General features: G+C 37.3%; 1 protein-coding gene across 1 annotated transcript; it reads left to right on the plus strand.

Moving 5' to 3' along the window:
• The first annotated feature begins 1643 nt into the window (after positions 1–1643).
• LOC149186708 (uncharacterized) lies at positions 1644–8431 on the plus strand. The gene is made up of 3 exons (XM_089412670.1): positions 1644–1718; positions 7603–7629; positions 7761–8431. The coding sequence occupies exon 3, from the start codon at positions 7798–7800 to the stop codon at positions 8212–8214; it is 417 nt and encodes a 138-aa protein (XP_089268796.1). The 5' UTR covers positions 1644–1718; positions 7603–7629; positions 7761–7797; the 3' UTR covers positions 8215–8431.
• Positions 8432–24618: the final 16187 nt, after the last annotated feature.

The raw sequence follows: 24618 nt of genomic DNA on the forward strand, positions 1-24618 counted from the left end.
GTTTAGATAGAAATGTTAGAACCATATTAGATTTTCCAATATCTTAGATGCTTTTTAGAGAGGCGATATTATATGAACATCAAGAAAAAGAGATGATGATTTGCTTGGGTTGAGATTGTTTTCTCTTTAAAATTGACATTGAATCACACATTTGCAATGAATCAAGATTGATCTTGTTGATAGAGTTGTAACACTTTTATAGTTTACACCCAAACCCCATGAGTAGTTATCTTTTATTGCAAAGTGAAGTATAGATATTAAATATCATGTTAATAATCATATAAACAAGGATAAAATACGCACTTAACACATGAATTTAGATAAAGATTAAAAAGATAATTAATCCAATTTTATATTGGGAATTTACATTAAGTGACACTTAAAATAGTAAATACACTAATACATTGATAAATTCTCTAAACATAAGTTTCTGATGAAATTTATGTTGTGGAAAGATATACCATATCAGAAATAAATAAAAGGCAACATGAATAAAGATGATATATTCAGATGATTTCAGTCTCTAGATGAGGGAGAAAAGTAATAAAAATAAAATTCTAACTTTTTCTCCTAACTCAAGCTATCCTCCAACTAGGGGTTTTGAAAATATATTTTTAACCTTCACAAAAATTTAAAAATTACATTTTTTTTCCTTCTCTTGAGAATGAGTCTAAACACTTTGAAAAGATCAAAATAAATTAAACGCTTATAACCACCTAGTGCAAGTTACGTGTGAATAGCATTCGCCTCATTTCCGACCTAAAATGAGTGAAAAAGATAGTAGGCAATGTCATTCAAAACGTCATACGAATCTGCGCTATGACCTTGCACGTGAATCCAGTAGGTCGTACGTCTGTTCTGAGACCTCCGAAATTCCAATGCACCCACTCTCCCAGACGTAAGTCGTGGACCTGTGATTAAGCATGGCCTCATTTTTCACATGAAATAGTAAATGGTGCAGACTGAACAGTTAATGTCACTTGAAAACATCATACTTCTTTGATCTCAGACCTCAGAACGCACGTAAAGCGAGTGGGTCGCTTCATTTGTTAGCTACTCTTCATGTAGTGATAGCATTTAAGCATCGTAATGGGAATATATTGGACACTGAAAAACGACAATCTATGGAATGGGATTAATGGATTCCATAATGCCAAAGCCTCTTTAATTGTTAATATTTTTACATGGTTAATATTTTCATTGTTGGTTTTGTTGGTTAGAATTTGGTGATATGCTTTTAGTGACATAGTAATGTTTAGTTTAAATTGTATTAAAGTGTTTTTTTAAATGATTTCATCATCAGTAATATTCTTACCAAATTCCTATATTTTCATTTTGATTATTGAATATCATATTATTGAAATCATTATTTTTCCATTTTGTTCCTTGAATATCACAGTGACAAGATAGAAAAAGATCCTCTATACGTTATAATTTTCTTTTTCACGGTTTCGTGTCTAATTAAGCAAAATATGATTAAGCGAAATTGTCTCATTGTGCAAATTATGATTAAGTTCCAACGATTCGCTTGTTTTCTAGGTTCAACCACTCCCCATTCTAGTTGAGCAATCCTTGTCATCAAGTCCGATCTCCGGCCTTAATTTATTGATGCACGGCATTCATTTATTCATAAATTAGTTCTGAGCCTTTCTAACAGCTACATATAATTTAGTCTCTTCGTCTGGTTGAAGCTGCATATACTTTTTAAGGAGGCATATGTTGGAATATTAATTCCAACTGCACAGCGGCAGGCGGACGTGGGCAGCCAACTCAGCCAGCACGCTGCACCCGAAACCGCCAGAACGAAACCACCCTCTTGTTCGCACCGCCTTTGGCAAAAGGCTGTATCCGCCGGAGGGGCTCCGAACACTTTCACTTGCCGCCACGCGTCCCCAGTACGAACGATGAAACCGCTGTTCCCCGGACGCTAAGGGTCGATTTGTTTGCCCGTGACGTTGTGCGAATTGCGTCGGATCAGCGCAGTGGACCCAGATCCGAGTCAACCTGCGCGGATGTTAACGGCAGTCTCCATGCAGCGCCGTACCGGCAGATGTGGCAGCCAACTCAGCAGTCGTGGCAGCGTCAGGCGTCAAGTCAGAATTTTGCGTGGAGTATAAGGTTTTGTGGTTGACCGCCGTGGAGGAAAATTAATGCATTTACGTAGATTAGGTGGAGGCCCTTTTAAATGGTTATGGGCACGTTATTATATTTTTATGCATGTACGTAGTTTAGGTGTGGGCCTTTAATATTATTATGGGCCACATTTTTTATATATATGTTTTTATATATATTATGTATGCTTGCGCCCTTATATAGAAGTTTTGTAAAAAAAAGTCAGGGTGTTGTAGTGGCTGCTCGTGTTTTTTTTGGTATTGTAGTGTGTGAAAAGAGGATATGGGGCAGAGTAAAAATGGGAGCAATACGCAGACCATTTTGATAACACGCACACATGAATAAAAGGAGGAACGCAGAAAGGGAATGTAGAATTTGAAGTGTTGCACAGCAGTGCATAAAAATTAGTTCCTCATTGTAATGAAATGCGAGCAGTGTGAGCCAAATGAAAAGAGCTCGTGGGTTGAATCTTTTTTTTGTGGAGCATTGTAAAAAGATGGTGCAGTAAAAGGTGAAACACACAGCAGTGTGTAAAAAGACAAGAACAGGGTTGTAATGTTTAGTGTGGCATTTTTGTGAAACAGAGGTGTGAGAAAAACCATGTGTGGTTTTGCACAGAAGTGCATAAGGAAAATGGTGGAGCGCATTTGTATGCATATGTAAATTTTATTTTACAGCAGTAAAGTGAATGTAAAAGGGGATTTACAGCAGTAAACCCAGCTCAGTAATTTCTCAAGGTGAAAACAGAGTTTTTTTGTTTAATATTGCTTTTGGTGAATTCCTCTCAGCAAAGAGGATGAATGTTTGTATGAGGCTTTATATTTTAAGCAATAGAAATGTTTTTATGCTGTGTAATGGAGTGTTATGAGTCATTTGGTTTTATTAGCTTCGCTGTGCAAAGGTCCTGGAAGAGATGAAACAGAGTATTGTCTCTGTGGTGAATATTTAATTTGTTGGTTTTGGTATTTTCTCCATGTAAAAATACCCAACAGTGGTATCAGAGCTAGTCCAGGCTCTTTGAAGACTCAAAGAAGCTGAAGGAAGGTGTGGTTGCAGCAGTCAAACTTGTCCAGCAGTGAAGGCTCTCCAGCAGTGTGAAGCCTCAGCCAAAGGGATTCAGGTATTCCTCAAAGTTTTTGAGTTACTGTTATAGAGACAGTCAGTTGTTTAAAAAAAAACACAGTCAAGTATTTTGGAGTATAGTTAAGAATGGCAAGGTCAAAGAAGAAAGCCTCCAAGCCTGCTAAAAATGTGTCTCCCTCCTCTACTAAACTAGAAGGAAATCTATTTGAATACATTCTATTTGAAACCCCAAAGTTTGATGGAAACTTTGATGTATGGGAAATAATGATGAGGGCTTTCCTAATGTCTGAGGGGATTGAAGTCTGGGAGTCAGTGATTGATGATAGCAAGATGGATAAAGAATCCATGGAGTATGATGCACAAGCAGCAAAACTAATCTTGGATGGGCTGCCTGATTCTGTGAAAAGGAATCTAGGAAAATACACATCAGCAAAGGATATATGGGACAGACTGCATGACCTTCATGCAAAGGGAGCGCTGACCATGAAAATGAGTCAAGAAGAAAGTCATGAACCCATCATAGAAGCTGAGAATGAGAAGGTTGACCTCATTAAGCTTCAAGTAAAAGAAAGGGATGAAGAGCTTGCGAAGCTCAAGAAGGAGCTTGACCAATGCAAGAAGAAACATCATGAAGAAGTCATATCCATGACAAATCAGCTGAATGAAGCAAAGAAGCAGGAAGATGCTTTGACAAGTCAACTTGAACAAAGACACATGAGAGTGAATAAGCTTGTGGAAGAGATTGGACAGTACAAGGAAGAGGTCTCCTCCCTTAAGTCCGAACTAGAAGAAGCCAGGAAGCAGGCACAAGGAGCTGAAAAGAAAATGGAGAGCAGTCAAGCAAAAGATGAAGAAATCTCCAAAATGAAGACAGATATTATCTCCTTCAAAATAGTAGCAGCTGAAGCTACTCGTAGCAAGGAAGAAACTGAGGGACAACTAGCAAAGAAAAATAATGAATGTGAAAAGTTAGAAGAAGAGATTATCCTCCTCAGGAAGAAGGTTGAAGGGATGAACAAGATCATGAAGAGCTCTCAAGCATTGGATGACATGCTTAGCTATCATAGAGCTCCATTTGATAAATCAGGACTTGGGTATGTAGGTGAACCCTCAAACAAGGATGAAGATGCTTTAAGCAAAGGAGATGTGAAGAAGCCAGAAAGAGATGGTGATGCTCCTAGTTCCAGCAAAGGCAAGGAGAAAAATGAAGGCTGCAATAGAAGAGATCCTGCTCCAAGCAGAAAACCAGCTCCAAGAAGAAATGTAGCTGATGGCGAAGAGGCAAGAGGCAATGGTGATCATCAAAGGATCTCAAGGCAGCAAGGCTTCAGAAGTGCATCAAGGAAACCTCCATCTCACAGGTACCAAAGTTCATTTTATGGTTATTGTTATGCTTGTTCAAACTTTGGTCATATGGCAAAACACTGTAGAGCATTTCATAAAGATAAATGTTGTGGTCTTCGACAACCTCCAAGAAACAGTTTTAGAAGAAATCATGAAATGTCATTCATGAAAAATGTAGAATGTTTTAAGTGTCATAACATTGGGCATATGGCACGAGAATGTAACTTAACATGGGCTCCTATGCAAGCTAGACCCATGCAAAAGAAGAAAGTCACACAAGTATGGAGAAGGAAGGAAAGGCAATCTGAAAACCCCTTGAACTCCCCAGTGGATCTAAATTTGTTTTGAGAAAACTTGCTAAAAGAAGACAAGCATACATTAAAGGGGAGCTTGTAATTTTTGTTGCTGAACTGTATTAACAGTCATTTGTTGATGGAGGATGTATTGCAGCGCAGCAGTTGCAAATGAAATCTTTGTTAATCCCTCTGAAAGGTAATATGCAGCAGTGATGAAATCAACAATGTTTTTGCTTTGTTTTTATGCAATATGCACAGAAATGCATAAAGAAGAAAAGATGGCAGCGCTGAAATGTAAAGAGCAGCAGCGAGATAAGAGAAAAATGCAAAGCATGGAAACCCTCACAGCAGTGGGAAGATAGAACATAAAACAGCAGTTTTGAATTTTTTTTGGAGCACATGCAAAGAAATGCCTAAAGAAAAACAGGGGCAGCAGATTTTTAATGCTCATGGGTGAATGATAATGTGAGGAAGCAGAAAATTGAAAGGGATTGCACAGCAGTGCGTTGTGAAAATAAAATGAATGAAGCTGAAGATCGTGTGAAGCAAGGGTGCATAAGAAAAGGCAGCAGCCTGTGTTATTTTTTTGTGGAGAATGAAGTGCCAAGAGTATGGGCACACAGCAGTATGATGAAACAAAAGGCAGCGACAGTGCAAATTGCAGAGGCAATGTAGCAGCAAGAAGTTATGGACAACAGCATGATGGCAAGAAGGAGAAGCACACAGCAATGCAAATAAAAAAAAATGCAGCAGCAAGAAGTTTTGGACAACAGCACATGCAATATTTACACACAGCAGTGTAAATTTATAAGTTGGGACAGTGTAATTGTTCCAGAAAAGACAGAGTATTTTGTCTTTGAAAAGTGCACAAGTAGTGCAAGTGTAGACACAGCAGTGTGGGGTAGACACAGTAAAGAAGATGGCACAACAGTGCAGCAGAGAATATGCAGCAGCATAAAAGAAAATTGTAATGAGTTTGCACACACAGCAGTGCAATGGTTGTTTGTTTTGGAACTGCATTTGAGGCAGTCATTTGGTGAAACCCTCTATCAAGAGGATGATGCTTTTCAGCATAGTCATTAGTGAATCCCTCTGTTGAGAGGAAGATGCTCTTTAGCATTGTTTGGTAAATCCCTCTGTTAAGAGGAAGATGTTTTTATAACAGGTGAATCCCTCTATCATGAGGAAGGTGCTCTTCAGCACATTGTGATGGTGAACCCCTCTGTCATGAGGAAGGTGCTCTTAAGCACAGTCACATGGTGAATCCCTCTGTCATGAGGAAGGTGCTCTTAAGCACAGTTTCAGGTGAATCCCTCTATGTGAGGATGATGTTTGGGTAAGATTGAATGCCCAGCAGTTGAAATTAAAGGGGAGTGTTGGAATATTAATTCCAACTGCACAGCGGCAGGCGGACGTGGGCAGCCAACTCAGCCAACACGCTGCACCCGAAACCGCCAGAACGAAACCACCCTCTTGTTCGCACCGCCTTTGGCAAAAGGCTGTATCCGCCGGAGGGGCTCCGAACACTTTCACTTGCCGCCACGCGTCCCCAGTACGAACGATGAAACCGTTGTTCCCCGGACGCTAAGGGTCGATTTGTTTGCCCGTGACGTTGTGCGAATTGCGTCGGATCAGCGCAGTGGACCCAGATCCGAGTCAACCTGCGCGGATGTTAACGGCAGTCTCCATGCAGCGCCGTACCGGCAGATGTGGCAGCCAACTCAGCAGTCGTGGCAGCGTCAGGCGTCAAGTCAGAATTTTGCGTGGAGTATAAGGTTTTGTGGTTGACCGTCGTGGAGGAAAATTAATGCATTTACGTAGGATTAGGTGGAGGCCCTTTTAAATGGTTATGGGCACGTTATTATATTTTTATGCATGTACGTAGTTTAGGTGTGGGCCTTTAATATTATTATGGGCCACTTTTTTTATATATATGTTTTTATATATATTATGTATGCTTGCGCCCTTATATAGAAGTTTTGTAAAAAAAAGTCAGGGTGTTGTAGTGGCTGCTCGTGTTTTTTTTGGTATTGTAGTGTGTGAAAAGAGGATATGGGGCAGAGTAAAAATGGGAGCAATACGCAGACCATTTTGATAACACGCACACATGAATAAAAGGAGGAACGCAGAAAGGGAATGTAGAATTTGAAGTGTTGCACAGCAGTGCATAAAAATTAGTTCCTCATTGTAATGAAATGCGAGCAGTGTGAGCCAAATGAAAAGAGCTCGTGGGTTGAATCTTTTTTTTGTGGAGCATTGTAAAAAGATGGTGCAGTAAAAGGTGAAACACACAGCAGTGTGTAAAAAGACAAGAACAGGGTTGTAATGTTTAGTGTGGCATTTTTGTGAAACAGAGGTGTGAGAAAAACCATGTGTGGTTTTGCACAGAAGTGCATAAGGAAAATGGTGGAGCGCATTTGTATGCATATGTAAATTTTATTTTACAGCAGTAAAGTGAATGTAAAAGGGGATTTACAGCAGTAAACCCAGCTCAGTAATTTCTCAAGGTGAAAACAGAGTTTTTTTGTTTAATATTGCTTTTGGTGAATTCCTCTCAGCAAAGAGGATGAATGTTTGTATGAGGCTTTATATTTTAAGCAATAGAAATGTTTTTATGCTGTGTAATGGAGTGTTATGAGTCATTTGGTTTTATTAGCTTCGCTGTGCAAAGGTCCTGGAAGAGATGAAACAGAGTATTGTCTCTGTGGTGAATATTTAATTTGTTGGTTTTGGTATTTTCTCCATGTAAAAATACCCAACAGCATAGAGGAAGCTGCGTATGTTTGCTAGTGGGGTATTATTTGCTCTGCTTCTCATTTGCTCATCTGATTCGTTTTAATAGGAATTACAGTAAGAGATGTTGATGTGTTCTGTGATCATGAAAACGGCATTGTTGAACTGACCATAATTAGGTTTCTGATGCAGTCAACAGAACGAGAAGGAAGTTGCTGTGATTGATATCATGGCTCCAGCTAATAGACGACCTGCAATGGCAAAATTAGAAACAAGAAATTCTGTCGGTCCCGAGGTAAATGCTTGCTATGTAACAGGAACGACGCCTGCTTTGGCACCGCTGGCAGGTGTTCAAAAACCTATTTTGAAATTGACAACTAATGCTGGTGGTTCAGAAAAAAGGGTGGATTCGTTTGGAGAGAATTCAGAAGAAGAAAAATGCGCGACTCCCAAGTCGCAGGAGCACAAGATACCTCCGCTGCTCTGCTGTCCTCCTGCACCACTCAAACGCAGATCGATTCCGGTAAAGAGAAAGTTACCTGCAAACCCTATCGAAGGGTTTTACATTCTCTCTGATTCTGATTTACAATTTCTATGCGGATCAGAGCTTGCAAAGAGAAAAGTGGTCCCAAAATCTCTGAAATGAAGAATAAAATGTTGAGGCCAATTCCTTTGTATAGTGAGTTCCATTAACGATGGGTATTGATCTTAAGAGTATCGTTAATGAGTTCCTTTGTATATCGCTAATATAACATTCTATTGTTGTTACAGAAATTTGGTTTCTGATAACAAGAGATTTTGATTGTCCTCTGAGTTTAGGAGTGTGGAGAACAGTATGAGCTGCAGCCAAATTACATGTGAGATTTTCGGGTCTTTTCTATGTTTGATTGCAATGAAATCTCTTTTGTACGAATATGTTACAGTATTTTATTTTGGAGTTGTTTTTAGTGTGATTTTTTGGATTTGTGTTAGGATGGTGAAAAAATTGAAGTGAAATCTTGATTTTGGTTATTTAAACTGGTTTTTCTGACTGTATATATAAATTCAGTAACATGAAAAACCCCTATTATACAGGGTTTACCCATCAAACTTGTAATTTCAATAAATTCTTATGAAAAATTAAACAAAAAAAACCGCAAAAACAAAACAAAACAAAAAAACAAAAAACTCTTTTTATTTTATAATTTTTTTTTTCCATTTTTAAATATTTTCAAAATCTGCTTACCACAATTACCATATTCATGACTATTAATTATGTTTATCAATAATCTAAAAAAACCAGGCGCATACGAATATGTCGAAGAAGTTTAAAGGGTCGAGGCTCATGAATGCAACCCAGTTCATCGAATGGAGGTGAAGTGCAGTTACCGAGAAGAACTAGATAGTCAAATGGATTTTTTCTAGGCGTGGTTTAACGAGGTTACAATTTGTTCGATATTTTTTTTTTTTTTTGGTTAAGGTGGGAGTGTTTATTTTTATTTTGCCAAAATAGTTCTTAAAAAATTTCGGCACTTAATTAGTTTCTTTAAATTATATTGGAATTTTTATTTTATTTTTAAGATGAGGATGTAGGTTGGCTTTTGTGGGAAAATCTGGGCAGATCAACCCCAAAGGGAATTTTTTGAAGTTCTTTAGGCATACAAGCAGAGCCTAACCCACTGGGTAGCCTTTACATCCATTGGAAAATCTGGGCAGATCAACCCTAAAGAGAATATTTTAAAGCCTGTCGGCCATAGAGAGAATTGAGCCTGTGGCCTCCGAATCAACCAAACAATTAACAATAAAAACTCAACCAATTAAACTAACCCTTAAAACTATAGCAAAATTTCTATTATTAACTACACTCTACCAAATAAAAATAAATCCCTTATTGAAGCCACTTCAGCTTGTTACTTTGTAATATTTCCTGGATGACATACGATAATGCAAATTTGGCTGTAAAAGTATTTCATTCCATTTATCTACATTTAATTTGGTCACTGCGGAATGACAATGCTCTTGAGCAGTCTGTGTTTCTGGCTCTTCAAGTTAAGGTGTTAGTCCCTGGGTTTTTCAATGTGATTGTGAAATGTTTCGCAGTCGTCATAAACCAAAAATGCATGCGTAAATTGCGATCGATATGATCAAAATTCAAACCAATAATATTAATGTCGCTTTCAACGCTTCCATGGCATGGATCGGAGAGCCTTATCCCACGGGAAATAGTTTGACAATGTCATTTCCAGTGCACTGTTATACAACCGTGCGCAAGAAGCTTCCTGGTTTGACCGATTTGATTGTTAAATAGTTAATCACCAGTAACAGTTGATACAGAAAACCATTAATGAAAGAAAAGCGAATGTAAAAGCTTAACGCATAGAAACAAAACCACGCTTGCGAGTCCAGGCGCCCAACCATCAAAAATTAAGACGGGATGGCGACTCTTGTTTCTATTATTGAAAAGATTCCCGTTGATTGCTCTTTGAAAAATTCAATGTTTAATTAGAAGTGGCCTAAAATTTGGGTAAAGCTTCAGTCAGGAAAATCCTTACGGTTGAAATTCCTGTTACTCATTTCAATGTTTTACACTAGTAAGTTTATTAACTACAATGTTACTCATGTCAATTAAACTAGTAAGTTTATTAGTACTTTTTTGGATTTTTTAAGTAAAATATGGTAATATGTTTTTCCTTGGGTTAATATTGGATTACTATATAATTCGTTAGTAATCTCCTAGTTTTTAAAGTGACAAAATTAAAAAAATCAATTTACTTGTTAAATGAGTAATTTTATGAATAAGATTTAATTTAGAGAATTGGGGTTTTGTGAGTAAATTTTTTCCAATTAATACATGATTTATCTATTATATTTTTGTACACTTGAAGACTTATCAACTGTTTAAGATTTTTACCAATCAAAATTTAGATGTAAAAGTTATGCCTCTTGGAAATTGGTCTATCATGATTGACCAGTATAATTTGATATGATGCAAAAAGTTATGTATCTTTGAAATTGACCTATCATGATTGACCACTATAATTTGATAGGATGCCAAGTCAATATCTATTACTCATGGAAAATGGGCTAGCCACATGGAAACTAAGAAAAATACTCTAGAAGGGTTGAGTTGTAACTAATGTTGAGGGTTGAAAATGTCAAATTTAACTCCTAGTTGGCTATAGTTATATGTTAAAATTGGACCACTACAAGGAAAATGGGTTGTATTTTATTTACTTGCATTTTGTTCCATAATAAAGTAAAGTTGTTGTGTAGACCCACAAAGAGAGCATAATAGAGAGGATTTGTGTTTTGTAGCATCCCATAGGTTGTAGGCCTCATGCAACTCCATAGAGAGTGTCTTCTCCTTTGTACTTACAACATTTTCATTCCAAACAAAAGAGAGAAAAACAATCTCACCTTCCAGTTAGGTTTTCCCCCAGAAGGGTTTCCTGAAGCATATCTTGGTATTCATAATGGTTTGTGAGTTATTGTATTTTCTCATTCTCTATTCTCTAGATATTATCTATCACCTGCATAATAACAAAAACAATAATAACAAATATGGAATCTAAAAAGAATTAACCCTACATAATATACATTTCAATTATTTCCACAAATCTATTGTAACAAACTATCTAGTGGAATATCTTTGGAAGTTTATAGATCATATTGGTATTGTAGCATGTTTCTTTGGGTATTTTGTGGGAAGCTACATAGGATCATATTGATTTAAGAAGAAAGTCATAAAACCTCAGCCATGGCTAATGAATTATTTTATGGTAACCCTCGAGATCTAGATGAAGAAAGGACTGCACAGCTGGAAGCACAAGTCGCAAATATAAATTGTAATATATGCCTCCTCATGGTAGCCCTAACTAATAATCTTGGCCTATTCAAAGAAGATGGAGCTTTCAACGCAAAGATCAAAATGGAGGGAAAATTGAGGGACCAAAAAAACCAGAAAAGGAGTCTATGAAACCTAAAAAGGAGAAACTAAGTTCAAGTGTCATGAATCATTCATAGTCTCTCTTTAGGATGAAAGTAAAGGTGAATACCAATTCATGTCAAGGTGACATAGATGCTCTAAAACTAAATCATTGGATGCAAGAGGTTTATTTTAGTGTTCACCATATAGAAGAGAATTTCTTGTTTGAAATTAGAGGGTCATGCTCTGACTTGGTGGGAAATCCACATGGAAGCCCTTATGCTAGAGGGGGATCCTCTAGCGACTAAGTGGGAGGATTTTAAAACTCCCATAAAGTCTTAATTCTACCTTGAAAAATGTGTAGAGGATTAGCAGATCCAATAGCATTACTTTAGGAAGATATAACAAAAAAGTGTATAAGAGTATATCACAGAATTTAGGAAGATGAGAATAATGTTGGATAACTCTTCCAAAAATCTAGATGTACTTCTAAAGTTTCTAGGGAGTCTACACAATGATTTGTGAAAGCAAGTGATGTTGTTCAAACCTAGAAAGGTGAATGAGTGATGTTGTTCAAACCTAGAAAAGTGAATGAGGTGAATGAGGTTTATGAGGTGAAAATAGTTAGATATCATGTAGTGTGAACATATCACATTTGCAAAGTGGAACCATGATCTTCGGTCAAAATTCAGCTAAAAACTCATATGTTTTCCATAAACTTTGTTACACACATTTAAAAACTGAAATTGTAGAAATGTTCACATACATATCACAAATCAATTGGAAATTACTAAATTGCGACCAATCATTGAAATCGTAAACTGAAATTGTGGAAATTGTTGGATAATCCTGCAGTGTGAATGGATCACAATTGCAATGGAAACGCTATTGACTATTGAAAATTCAAACAAAAACTCCATATGTTTTCCATAAACTTTGTTGCACATTTAAACACCGAAATTGTAGAAATCGTCAAAGATATGACCATAAACTTTGGGTCACACATTTAAAAACCATTTGCAATGGAAACACTGTTGGCTATTGAAAATTCAAACAAAAACTCCATATGTTTTCCATAAACTTTGTTACACATTTAAACACCGAAATTGTAGAAATCTTCAAAGATATGACCATAAACTTTGGGTCACACATTTAAAAACCATTTTCCTTGAACTTTGTAGACACATTTGAACATTTGAAAATTGAAACTATAGAACTGTTCAGAGATATGACTATAAACTTTGTTACACAAATTCAAAAAATAAAATTGTAGATTTTGTATTGAAAATGTATGGTGGATAATAGAATTATTTTACAAAACAAAACAAGAGATATTGCAATTATATCAACTCACGATAGTGGTAGAAAATCTCTAAAACAACTATTAAATCTCTAATTCACTCTTCATTTAAACATGATTTATTATTAAAAAACATGTTTCTTAACTATTAAGCTCACTAAAATTTTGGGAAAATTTGAAGGATGAAAATTTATTTTAAAGTTTAGAAAATTTGGTGAATGCGATTAATTTAGAATATGCAATCTTAACATGTTTGGCAATATATTTGTAGAATAATTCAAATTTGTAATAACTTTATCCATTTTCTATATAAAATTTTGGTGATTTTTAAGGTAAACAATTTTAAATTATAAAATTTGGATCAATAGTTTTTGGAAAAAGTGGAAATTAGCTAATCGTTTTTTGGAGAAAAGATGGGAAATTAACCCTCTCGCCAATATTAACCCCTAAAATTTTCCATGCTCAAATTGTATATAAAGCAATTGAAAAATAGATTACCATTAAAATATTTTATTTGTTTATTGCTAAAAATGAAAAAGGTACATAATTGCTTCCGTGTTCAAGATAGAGTTGATAAATAATATGAGCATATGCCTATACTTAATTAACATATATCCATTTCATATGCCTATATGTAATTAACATATATCCATTTCAAATCAAGATGCAACTATTTCTTTAAATTTTACACTTTAAAATAAATTTACACCTAAAAAAATTGATTCCTTTTGAACATTATATACTGCTTTATAATAAATTAGTTTTGAATCTGTGTAACACTTATATATCGCTTAATCTCTTCATCTGGTTGAAGTTGCATATACTTTCTAAGGAGGCAATGGAGAACGCTATGCATGCTTGCTAATGGGATAATATTTGCTTTGTGCCTCCTTTGCTCATCTGATTTGATTTAATAGGAATTATAATAAAAAAATGTTGATGTGTTTTGTGATCATGAAGACTAGATTGTTGTACTAAGAATGTTTAGATTTCAGGTGTAGTTATTAAAACGAGAAGTAAGTTGTTGTGATTAATATATGGCTCCAGCTAATAGACGCTATGCAATGGTGAAATTAAAGACAAGAGATTGTATCAGTCCCAAGGTAGATTCATGCTACGTGATAGGAATGACGCCTGCTTTGGCACAGCTCGAAGGTGTTCAAACTATTTTGAAATTGACAAATAATGTTGGCGGTTCAAAAAATGGGTGGATTTGTTGGTAGAGAATTCATAAGAAGAAAAATGTGAGACTCTCAAGTCGTAGGAGCACAAGATACCTCTAGTGCTCTGTTGTCCTTCGAAATTGTTCAAATGCAGATAGATTCTGGGAAAGAGAATGTTACCTCCAAACCATATTAAAGGGTTTTACATTCTTTCTGATTCTAATCTACAATTTCTACGAGGGTCAGATCTTGCTCCCAAAATCTCTAAAATAGAAAGTAAGGGTAGATCTTATGAAGAAGAAAAGCTTGAGACCAATTCGTTTGTATAGTGAGTTACATTAATGATGGTTATTACTATTGATCTCACGAGTATCATTACTATATGTAGTTACAAGTAGTGCTTGCTAATACAACATGCTATTGTCGCTATAGAAATTTGGTTTCTGATAATGAGAGATTTTTATTATCTCTGAGTTTAGGATCGTCGAGAACAGTCTGGGCTATAGCCGAATTGTTGCATTTGAGATTTTCTAAGAACTACTTTCCCCATAGACAGATTTTCTATGGCAGAAATATGTTGTAGTTTGATTTTTTCTTATGAATGGGGCAAGTGCAAGTTTATATTGAAATTAATTTCTTTATGTAACTTTGTTTGCAAGATGATTTCTAATTAATTGCAAATAGAATCAAGAGGATTATATCATATCATATGGCAGATTTAGGATGTATTGGCAATCACACAAGAAATCTTCATTCCATCAGATCTCGCAATCTAAACGCATGTTTGATGAAAATAGATCTCATAAAAGTTTATGACCGTGTTGAATGAGATTTTCTCAGACTGGTCCTACACAAGATTAGTTTTTCCCATAGTCACATAAACTTGATTATGGCATGTGTCACAACTGCGTGCCAATTAATGGTCAACCGATTAGTTTTTTTAGGTTTTTCAAGGGATTGAAACAAGGGTGCATGATTTCTCCTCTCCTCTTCATTTTGGTTATAGATGCGCTCAGTAGAGATGTATGACACGCAAAGGATAGGGGTTTAATCAAAGGCAATGAGGTATCAAAAAACATCTCAATGACACATTCAATTTTCATTGATGATGTCCTTTGCACTGGTGTGTCCAAAATCTTTGAATGGAAACACATACACAACACTTTATACAAATTCAACAAATGCCCCTGGGATCTCAATGAACAAAGACAAATCGGAGCTCATTTTGGCAAGGGAGGACGAGGAGAAGTTACTTCATATTGTGGCCCTTTTTGGTGTTAGGATCAGGGCTATGATGGGTGGTTTCAAGTACTTAGGTTTCATTTTGAAACCTAGCAACTATGAGATGGGGGATTAGCAGTGGCTGGTAGATAAAATTAAAAAGAAGATTGCCCACTGGGAACACAAATGGCCAACACTAGGAGGTAGGTTGATTATGGTTAAAGCAATTATTTAGGGAATTTCTGTTTATTGGATGCATTTTTACCATCTCCCAATGGCAGTCATAAACATGATAAACATTATCATCTCTAATTTCCTTTGGAATGGGGTCTGCGAAAAAAGGAACTTTGCAGATAGTTTAAACAAAAACCCAATGTTGTTGTTAAGAAAAATGTGCAACAATCGATGTGAGCACAACCCAAGTCTGAAGGTCGAGAACCACTTAAGTGTTGGACCTATGGTGGGGACCACAAAAGGAGAGATTGCACACATAAGCATAATGTTGGACAAAAGGTTTGCAATGCTCAAGAGGCAAGTACAGTGAGTGAAATAGCTCGGAGTATACCAAGGATTTATGTAGCAGTGGAGAATCACCAAGTACATCATCAAGCATCCATCATTGAGATGGAAGGTAAGCTACAAGAGAAATTTATTTCTATTTTGATTGATCCAGCTTCTAATTATAGCTATGTTAGCCCAAAGCTTGTTGAGAAATTTGGATTGGGCAAGGAATTGCATCAAGAACCTTGGTTGGTTCAATTGGCAATGAGAATAAGGAGAAGAATCAACCATTGGGTAAAGTCATGTGCAATTAAGCTCACTGGCATGCCCACAACAACCCACTTGAATGTGTTGTCATTGGGTGGGTATGGCATATTATTGGGCATGGATTGGTTGTACTTACACTGGACCAAGGTAGATTTCTATGAGAAATCGATAGAATGCTTGGATGAGCAAGGAACAAAAAGAGTCTTGTAAGGCAAGAAGAAACCCATATCGGTGGGGTAGATCACTGCTATGCAAGCCAAATGCGCCAACAAGAAACAATGCATGTTGTTTATAGTACAAGTTTCCAAGAATGAGGAAGCTGGTAGATAAACAAAAAATAATGCAACTTAATTTCTTCAAAAGTACCCTATTTTGCAACAGTGTACGGATGGTTTTCTAGTGGAGGTCCCTGGATTACCTCCTCACAAAGAGATAGATTTCTCTATCGAGCTAGTACCTGGAGCATCATTGTTATCTAAGGTTCCATATAGGATGAGCACCCCAGAGTTGGTTGAGCTAAAATTATAGTTGAAGGAAATGCTTGACAAGGGCTACATAAGGCCAAGTGTGTCTCATTGGGGAGCACTAGTATTATTTGTAAAGAAGAAAGAGAGAACCTTTAGATTATGCATTGATTATAGACAATTGAATAAGGTAACCATCAAGAACAGGTACCCATTACCAAGGATCGATGATCTCTTTGACCAATTAAGGGGAGCAACAATTTTCTCCAAACTTGACTTGAGGTCAGGTTACCATCAAGTAAGAATCAAGGAGGAAGAAATTCATAAAACTACTTTTAGAACAAGATATGGACACTATGAATTCGTAGTGGTAACCTTTGGGCTTACTAACGCCCCTGCCACATTTATGTTCCTGATGAACGGAGTGTTATGTCCTTACTTGGACAAGTTCATCTTTGTGTTTGTTGATGACATATTGGTTTATTCAAAAACGGAAGAATAGTTCCAAGTGGGGAAACATGTTTACCCGATGATTAAACCCAAGAAAAGTTCCCTAAGGATGGGGATATGTGCTAAGTTGGCACCACGGTATTGTGGGCCATTTGAAATTCTTGAGAGGATTGGACCAGTAGCATATAGGTTGGCTTTACCTCCATTAGTTAGAGTTCATGATGTTTTCCATGTTTCTTTGCTTAAAATATATGTACAAGATTCTAATCATGTTATTGATTGGTTTGTGCTACATGTGGAACAAGAGGGAGAGTTCCAACTAGAACCATTATGCATTCTAGACTAGAGGAGTCTCATACTTCATAATTGAGCCATAAAGAAAGTCAAGGTGCATTGGAATAACTTTGGGCTAGAGGAGGCCACATGGGAGATGGTTGATGCCATGAAAGTTAATTATCCTTTCTTGTTTGATGGTTAAAATAAGTGTGTATAATTTTAAATATTGTATAGAGTTGTGTGTATAAAGATCCATGAAACAATATGTGTCTTACTTTAATTCTAGCATTGTATATGTGTAAATGAACACCGAGGGCGGTGTTCCCTCAAGGGGGAGGGGACTATGCCAGCCCCACCCAAGTTTCTCGTGTGAACCATATTGTAAATATGATTTAAATTTTACGTAATCTTGAAATCAAAGAAAAAGGGGACTGAGTCAAAGGGACACAGATTCTAGAGCTAAAGGAGGAGGATGTTTACTTGGGATGTTATGGTTTCTTGTGAAAAGAAGAAACCTAAATTTCTAGGACAACCATTAAAGGTTGGTTGGTGCATGAAGTTAATGAACTAGTTCTTAAAATTAAATGGGCTGAGGAAATGTACTCAGACCCATGCTTTCTTACAAAAACACAACAAGCAAAGAGGACAGAAAATTATGGAGGGCTACAAACAACAAGGTCAGGAGTAAATGTGGATAGAAAATACAAGCCAGGAAGTAAATGCAAAAATAAAATGGGATTCAAATGGGTGAATGGGGAGCATTAAAATGAGGCACTAGAATAGAAAAATGCATTCAAATCGAGAGGAGATCTGCATTCACAAGGAGAAATCATTCCAAAAAGAAGACATGCCCTTTTGAACAAAGGAAACTTTTACCTTGGGAGAGACATATTCGAACTCCTCGTAGCAAGTGAACAAAGACCTTTGTTGGAGGCAGACTAAGAAGGGGATTGGAATCAGCTCTTCAGCAGAAGCTTTTAGCAGGAAACACTGAAGAGAAGAGAAGAGAAGGGGATCGGTTCTCTGTCCCTAAAGGTTGTGGGTTGAGTGCTAGTCTTTGGATCCTTGCAACAACTTGTGGTCCCTGGAGGTTGTGGGTTGATATAGTATCCCTAGAGCCATGTAATAGCTTCGGTCCTTGGAGGTTGTGGGTTGAGACAGAGGTCTCTCGAGCCCTATAATAGCTTGCATCCCTAGAGGCTATGGGTTGGGATGGATTCTCAGGAGCCCTATAATTTCTTGGGTCCCCTCAAGGTTGTGGGTTAAGATATCATACTCTAGAGCCCTGTAACAGCTTGGGAAGAGGCCATACTGAAGAAGAAGTAGAGGAAGAGTTGATCAAGGACTTTTGTATATTGGCTTGTTGGTATAGTGGATTCTAGACTCCCTCAAGGGGGGTGAATCATTGTGTGTGCACTTGGGGTGAGGTGGGGCACCTCTATACTCCCTGTGCTAGCAAAGAAAGAAGAAATCAGTGGGTGGGATTGAGAAAGGAGGTTCTTTGGAGTCCTTGTTTTAGTTGGCAGTTGGTGTGTTATCCCAGAAGCAAGCATTACCCCCTAAGACTCTAGAATCTGGCTCGAGGGTGGCAACTGCAAGTAAACGTGGTTGTAGTTGTCTATGGTTGTGTGGAGAGTCCTTGTCCCAGACTCATTTTCCCTGCAAAATTGAAGATAAGTATTTGTGTATGCTTGTTTACTTTTAATTAATCATGTTGCATTGTGTTGTTAATGGTTCTAGGTTCAGGACTACAACTGTGTTGATCATGCTCGCATATGTGGTGAATCTTTGTGGGGATATTCCCTTAATATGTGTGTTGAATGTGTGTGTGTGTGTGTGTGTATGCATGTGGAAAAAAAATGAGAATGATAACTTATTGATGGAAAACATAGTGTAACTGATGTATAAGAGGTGCATTAAACCACATGATAATAGTTTTTAAGCTATAGAATTGATTTTAACCTAAATCTAAATGAAATACTTGATTGTGCTAAGAATAATACATTAACAAAAGTAAAAGAACTCCATGATATGTTGTAGACCATAGTTAAATCCATGAGAGCTTGAAATGAACCTTGAAAAGAAGTGGGTTCTGAGACCCTTTTATTAATATACAATTTACATGGAAGAGCCTATGCTAGGAAGAATCGATAATGACCTACAAGTTATGTATTCACTTACAAGTTGTTTTGTTGTCAGGAAAGAAAGATATGAGTGTTAAAGGGAATTTTCCTAGGGCTGATCGAACCCTGTCGCTTTACCTAAAAGTCCTCCAGATTTACCTAAATGGAATTTAGACTTACATTTTAAGCAGGTTGGATATTTGTAAGTGTCATCTTCATGTTCTTGGTGAGGCACGGGAAGGCTTGGTATCGTGCCACAGAGCCACTGGTCAATTCAACGTGGGCTCTAGAATTGTTGGCATGTGGCAGGCAAGGTGGGAACCTCTTGGAAGATCACGCCAACCCCATGGTAAGTAATAGATGCACGAGCACCTATGACGCCATGCGAGGAATTACCTCCCCAAATGCAGGGAAGGCCCACAGGCTAGAAATCCCTCAATGTAGCTAACATCCAAGCTCAGGAGGGGTAGAGATGTGGAACACTTTAATTTGACATTGGTAAAGTGGTGAAATATTGAAGAAGATCTAGAGGTATATTAGACCTCTAAGATAGAGTCATGGTTGAGAATACTAGCTCGAGGAAACCTGCGCGATGGTAAATCTTGTCTTCAGGGAGATTGCAGAGATCCCTATATAAGACATTGCAACAGGTGGACCCGAAGTTTCTTGATCGAGCCATAGAAAAATGGTAAGGAAAAAGGGTTCTTTGCGGTGCAAAGGAGCGAATCCCTGACCTTATAGAAAGGGTTGGATAACCTTAATACTTTACAGATCAGAACCCTAGGTGGGAAGGCTTCATATTTGTGAGGCCAGATTCTCCCCTCACATGATTGGTCGTGAGGAAACCGACGTGGCTCAAAGATAGAACCCGAAGGTTTTTCCTTGGAAAATCTCTGAAGGTGCAAGCATAGGGATGGCACGGAAAGATGATGTGTGAATGGAGTTGTTGCTATTGGCTGAAGGTTTGTCCCACAACCCACATAAGCTTGTACGCATAGACCGAAAGGATGAAAATAAGGAAAAATGGAAAACACCAGACAAGGCCTAGTTGAATGACGTAAAAGGGGAATGTAGCCAAAACTACACCGTTTTGGTGGCACAATTGGTCGAGGGCTACTCCACTTGCCAAGTCAGCCCGACAAAATTCACCCCGAAGGAATAAAGTGGGAATTAATGGGAAAAGTCCCAAATGGGTTGGATCCCATAAGTTAATTTAATTAATCACCAAGAAGTATATCATTTAATGGACTAAGGATCATCATTAGATAGATCCCATAATGGAAACCTAATGCTAAAAGTCCCGGGAGGTCGGAACCTCGAAACCCTGGAATCCCATATCTAATTGTGAAAGGAATTTAATTGGACCATCGGGATCCATGATTGAGGACTTCCAGCTGGACATGTGGACCTCCTGCAGGTTGAAATGTAGCATAGGTGACGTCAATACGATGTCATCCCGCTAGTTGGAGCCCAAAAATGTTTTAGGTGTGCCAAGACCAATACGTTTGGTGGTAAGCATCAAGATAGGTCACTAGAGACAGCTCACCCTGACACACCCCTGATTGGCCAAAGGAATTGCAAGAAGGACCCCATGGGACAAATCGAACCGGAAGATATTCCCCGACGGGTTATAAGGATGACACAAAGAAATGCACCGAGACAGAAGGGCTATGGGATAAGCCCTTACCCTTGGTCATTTCATGTAGAAATAGACCTAGGGCATGGTGGAATAAGAAGAGGCACATATAAAAGAGTTGAGCTTGGGAGCTCTGACCTTATCACTCGGCCTTTAGTTGTTTTGCGTAGAAACAAGACCATTGGTGTTGAGCCATTAACAAAGAGAATTCAATTCGAGAAGGGATTAAACAAGCTAAGCACCTATAGGCTTCATCGGTGATCATGCAGTGATTTTGTGTTGATTTTTAATGTACCTTGGACAAGTGGTTTCCCATGGGTTAGTCTCTACTAGGGAAAAGTGCCAAAATAATTCTTTTCCTAAGTGTGACTTTATAAAGTGAAAGTGACTTTATAACTCGTAAAGTCAATGTTAAATTATAAAGTGAAAAGTGATTGTAGACATAAAGTACAGTGTGGGTACTTTATTTAATGGGTGAGTTAAAAAATAGAAAGTGAGAATTAAATGCACATTTATTCTCTTCCCTTGATCTAAATGAATCTGAGCCATTAAATCTTAGGGTTGCCCAAAATTCATTTAGGGAAACAAAAGGGGGAAAATAAAAGAGAGCTTGGATTCATTCTTCATGAGCAGATTGGAGAAAGGAGAATAAGAGCTGGAGAAACGTTCTGAAGGAAAAATTTGTTGCAACAAGTTGAAGGAGTGATTTATGGGAAAAGTTGGGCACAGAAATGAAGGCATAGAAGATAGAAGAAGGTACAATATGAACAACATTTAATGCTTTGAGATGCACGTCATTCGAAAGAAGTTTTTGAGAAAAGGAAAAAAATGAAAAATCCGTACAACGGTACATAACTCTGTATAGTACATTCTGTATCTGTACAGTACATATTTTCAGCTTCAAGTGGCCATGGAAATCGAGGAAAGGTGGGTACGGTTTTCAAGGAGTTTTGGGCCGAAGAGATAAGTTGTATTTTGTTGTTTTGTTTTGTCTACAAGTGTGTTTTTCCTGAACTTGAAAGATAAATAAATTTGAAGAGCTCTCTAACATATTTTCCCTGGAGAAGATTGAAAGGGTTTTGCCCAGGTCTAAGTTGACCAAAAATCTGTGTGTATTTTTATGTGTGTTGCTAGTCTGTTTATGTCCATATTTATTTTTAGCATGTGTTGACAGTCCCATGTGTTTTAATCTAAAAATTTCATTTCCATAATTCTACATGTTGAATGTATGTTTATGCGAAAGGGCATTTAACTGAATGGTAGTGATAAGGTGAAATTAAAACAAGGTTGGGATTGCAGGAAACTTTTTAGTCACCAAATTTCAGCATTTTGAGGTCTCTTCTATGATTGATTGCGATGGTTCATTGGAAATGCTGAATTGAAGGCAATTGGAAAAGGAAGAGAGGAAATATTTTTCTTACCCCATTTCTCAATTTAAAAGAAGGGATCAAGTACATTACACCTTCCCCCAATAACCTACAAACAAAAAGGAAATTGTCTCTGCGATCTTCCTTAAACTATTGCTTCTTCTACCACCACTTGCTTTAGGACCAACAATACAAATATCAACTCTAATACCACCTTTATGTGGCATAGTTATTCACCAGCTACTTTGGTATCTCCTCTCCCTATATGTAGAATGGTATGCTCTGATACCACCTCCATGTGGTGTAGAACAACTATCTTCTTTTGTGTATGGTAGCTCAGATACCACCTATCATGGCCCCAAGGAATCCTATGATTACGAGGCACCTTTTGGGTGCACCATGATCCCTCGAGTGTTTGAAATTGATATGTTTCACCTTTGGGTCATGGAATACAAAGTTATTCCACTAAAAATACACTTCATAGTAAGTTCACTAATATAATATATATAATGTTAGTTGCTTAGCGGAATATCATAACTCTTCAATATAGTGCAATTAATCTTATTGTCTCTTCTACTTCAATTAAACTTCGATTTATAAAGACATGAACATTATATGCAAGATATCAATTCACCATTAACATAATCATACACATGCACAATTTCATAAAGGAATAGCCCTCTCACATTATTCTTTTATTAATATAACACAATTATAATATATCCCCTAGAAAATGGACATGTCAGCAAGAATACATAGCCAAACATTCAGAGGACATACCACAGAACCTTCCTTCACCCACTACCACCCTAACTAGTAAAATCAACACCCTATTGGCTCCTAAACACCCTAACAAGTCCATGCTTCCCTTTGCAACCTGCTATGGTTTTTAGCTCCTTAATTCACTCAAGTATGCACAACCATATGCCCTGATTCCTTTCCCTAGCTCCTTTGTACCCTCGCTTCACCGTTCGCACTGTTCAAGCTTTCACAAATGACTTTAATTTTCTTGTGTTCAATTGTTCATTCCATTATGTGACTCCTCTCTATATATATGAACCATCCCTTGTCTCGTGAAATTTCATTCTGCCATATGATAAGTTAGATCACTTCATGGGTTGGGTACTTTGGGTTAGGTCAACCTCACCCTTCCACCCAAATTCCCTCACTTATGCCCGATTAACACTCTTATGGCATGCCACCCTACTTGGCCGACATACATTCTAGTTGCTCAATCCAATATTTGGCCACCTCGTGGCCCATCTCAGTTGCTCATTTGGACAATCAGCCCATCATTCATTCCACCACGACACCCTCCTCTCTGTCCAACATACCTCAGCTCGACTTACTCCTTCATTCAACCCCTTGTCTAGGGGAGTCTTGGGCCACGCCTAGGAGAACTCATATTTCCTCCCATGGACTCGTCTTAGGTTTTCTTTCCCATTGTGTAAACAAGTTGGGTGTTCAATTACTCACGCTCATTATACCACCAAACTGCTCACATTAGCCCAGTGGAAAACCCAAGTGTTAGTTTTTCGAGACCTCATTTTAGTGCACCCTCATCCAACATCTGCTTTCATCTTATTTACTATGATATCTTCATTACAAATTGTGCGATGGATATTTCTCCCATGGCATTTGCCTCAGTTAAAGGCATTCCCAACTCTAAGGTCTGACAAAGGAAAAGGGATTTCATCATATTTTCTTGCAATTTGTTCCATAATAGATAAAAGTAGTTGAGTTTGGTAAGAGAGAGAGCATAATAGAGGGGGTTTGTTTTCATTAGTAGCCCACAAGTCATGAGTCTCGGGAAAATCCATAAAAAATTTCCTCTCCTTTGTACTTGTGTCATTTCCATTCCAAACAAAAGAAAGTAAAGCGGTCTCAGCTTCTAGTTGGGTTTTATCCCAAAAGGGTTTCATAGAGCATATCTTGGTGTTGATTATGGTTTGTGAGTGTTTGTATCTTATTGTTCTCTATTTTCTTCATAGTATCTATTACATGCATAAATAACAAAAAAAATAATAACAAATATAGAATCTAAAAATAATTAACCCTACTTAGTATAGATTTTAGTTTATTTTTTCAAATCCATTATAACAAACTATATAGTGGAATATCTATGGTATTTTACTGATCATATTGGTATCAAAAAAAAATTATTTGGGTATTTTGTATGAATCTTCATGGGATCAAATTCTTTTAAGTATAAAGTTATAAAACCTCGGCCATGGGCAATGAATTAGTTTATGACAAGCCTCAAGATTTAGTTGAATAAAGGTTTTCACAACTGGAAGTGCAAGTTGTAGATGTAAACCATAATATGAGCCTCCTCATGCAAGCCCTAACCAATAACATCGAGTCATTCAAAGAAGATG

This window comes from Pinus tabuliformis, chromosome 3_1 (assembly GCF_031772625.1).
Source record: "Pinus tabuliformis cultivar Carrire ecotype Pingquan chromosome 3_1, CPIR1, whole genome shotgun sequence".
NCBI lineage: Eukaryota > Viridiplantae > Streptophyta > Pinopsida > Pinales > Pinaceae > Pinus > Pinus tabuliformis.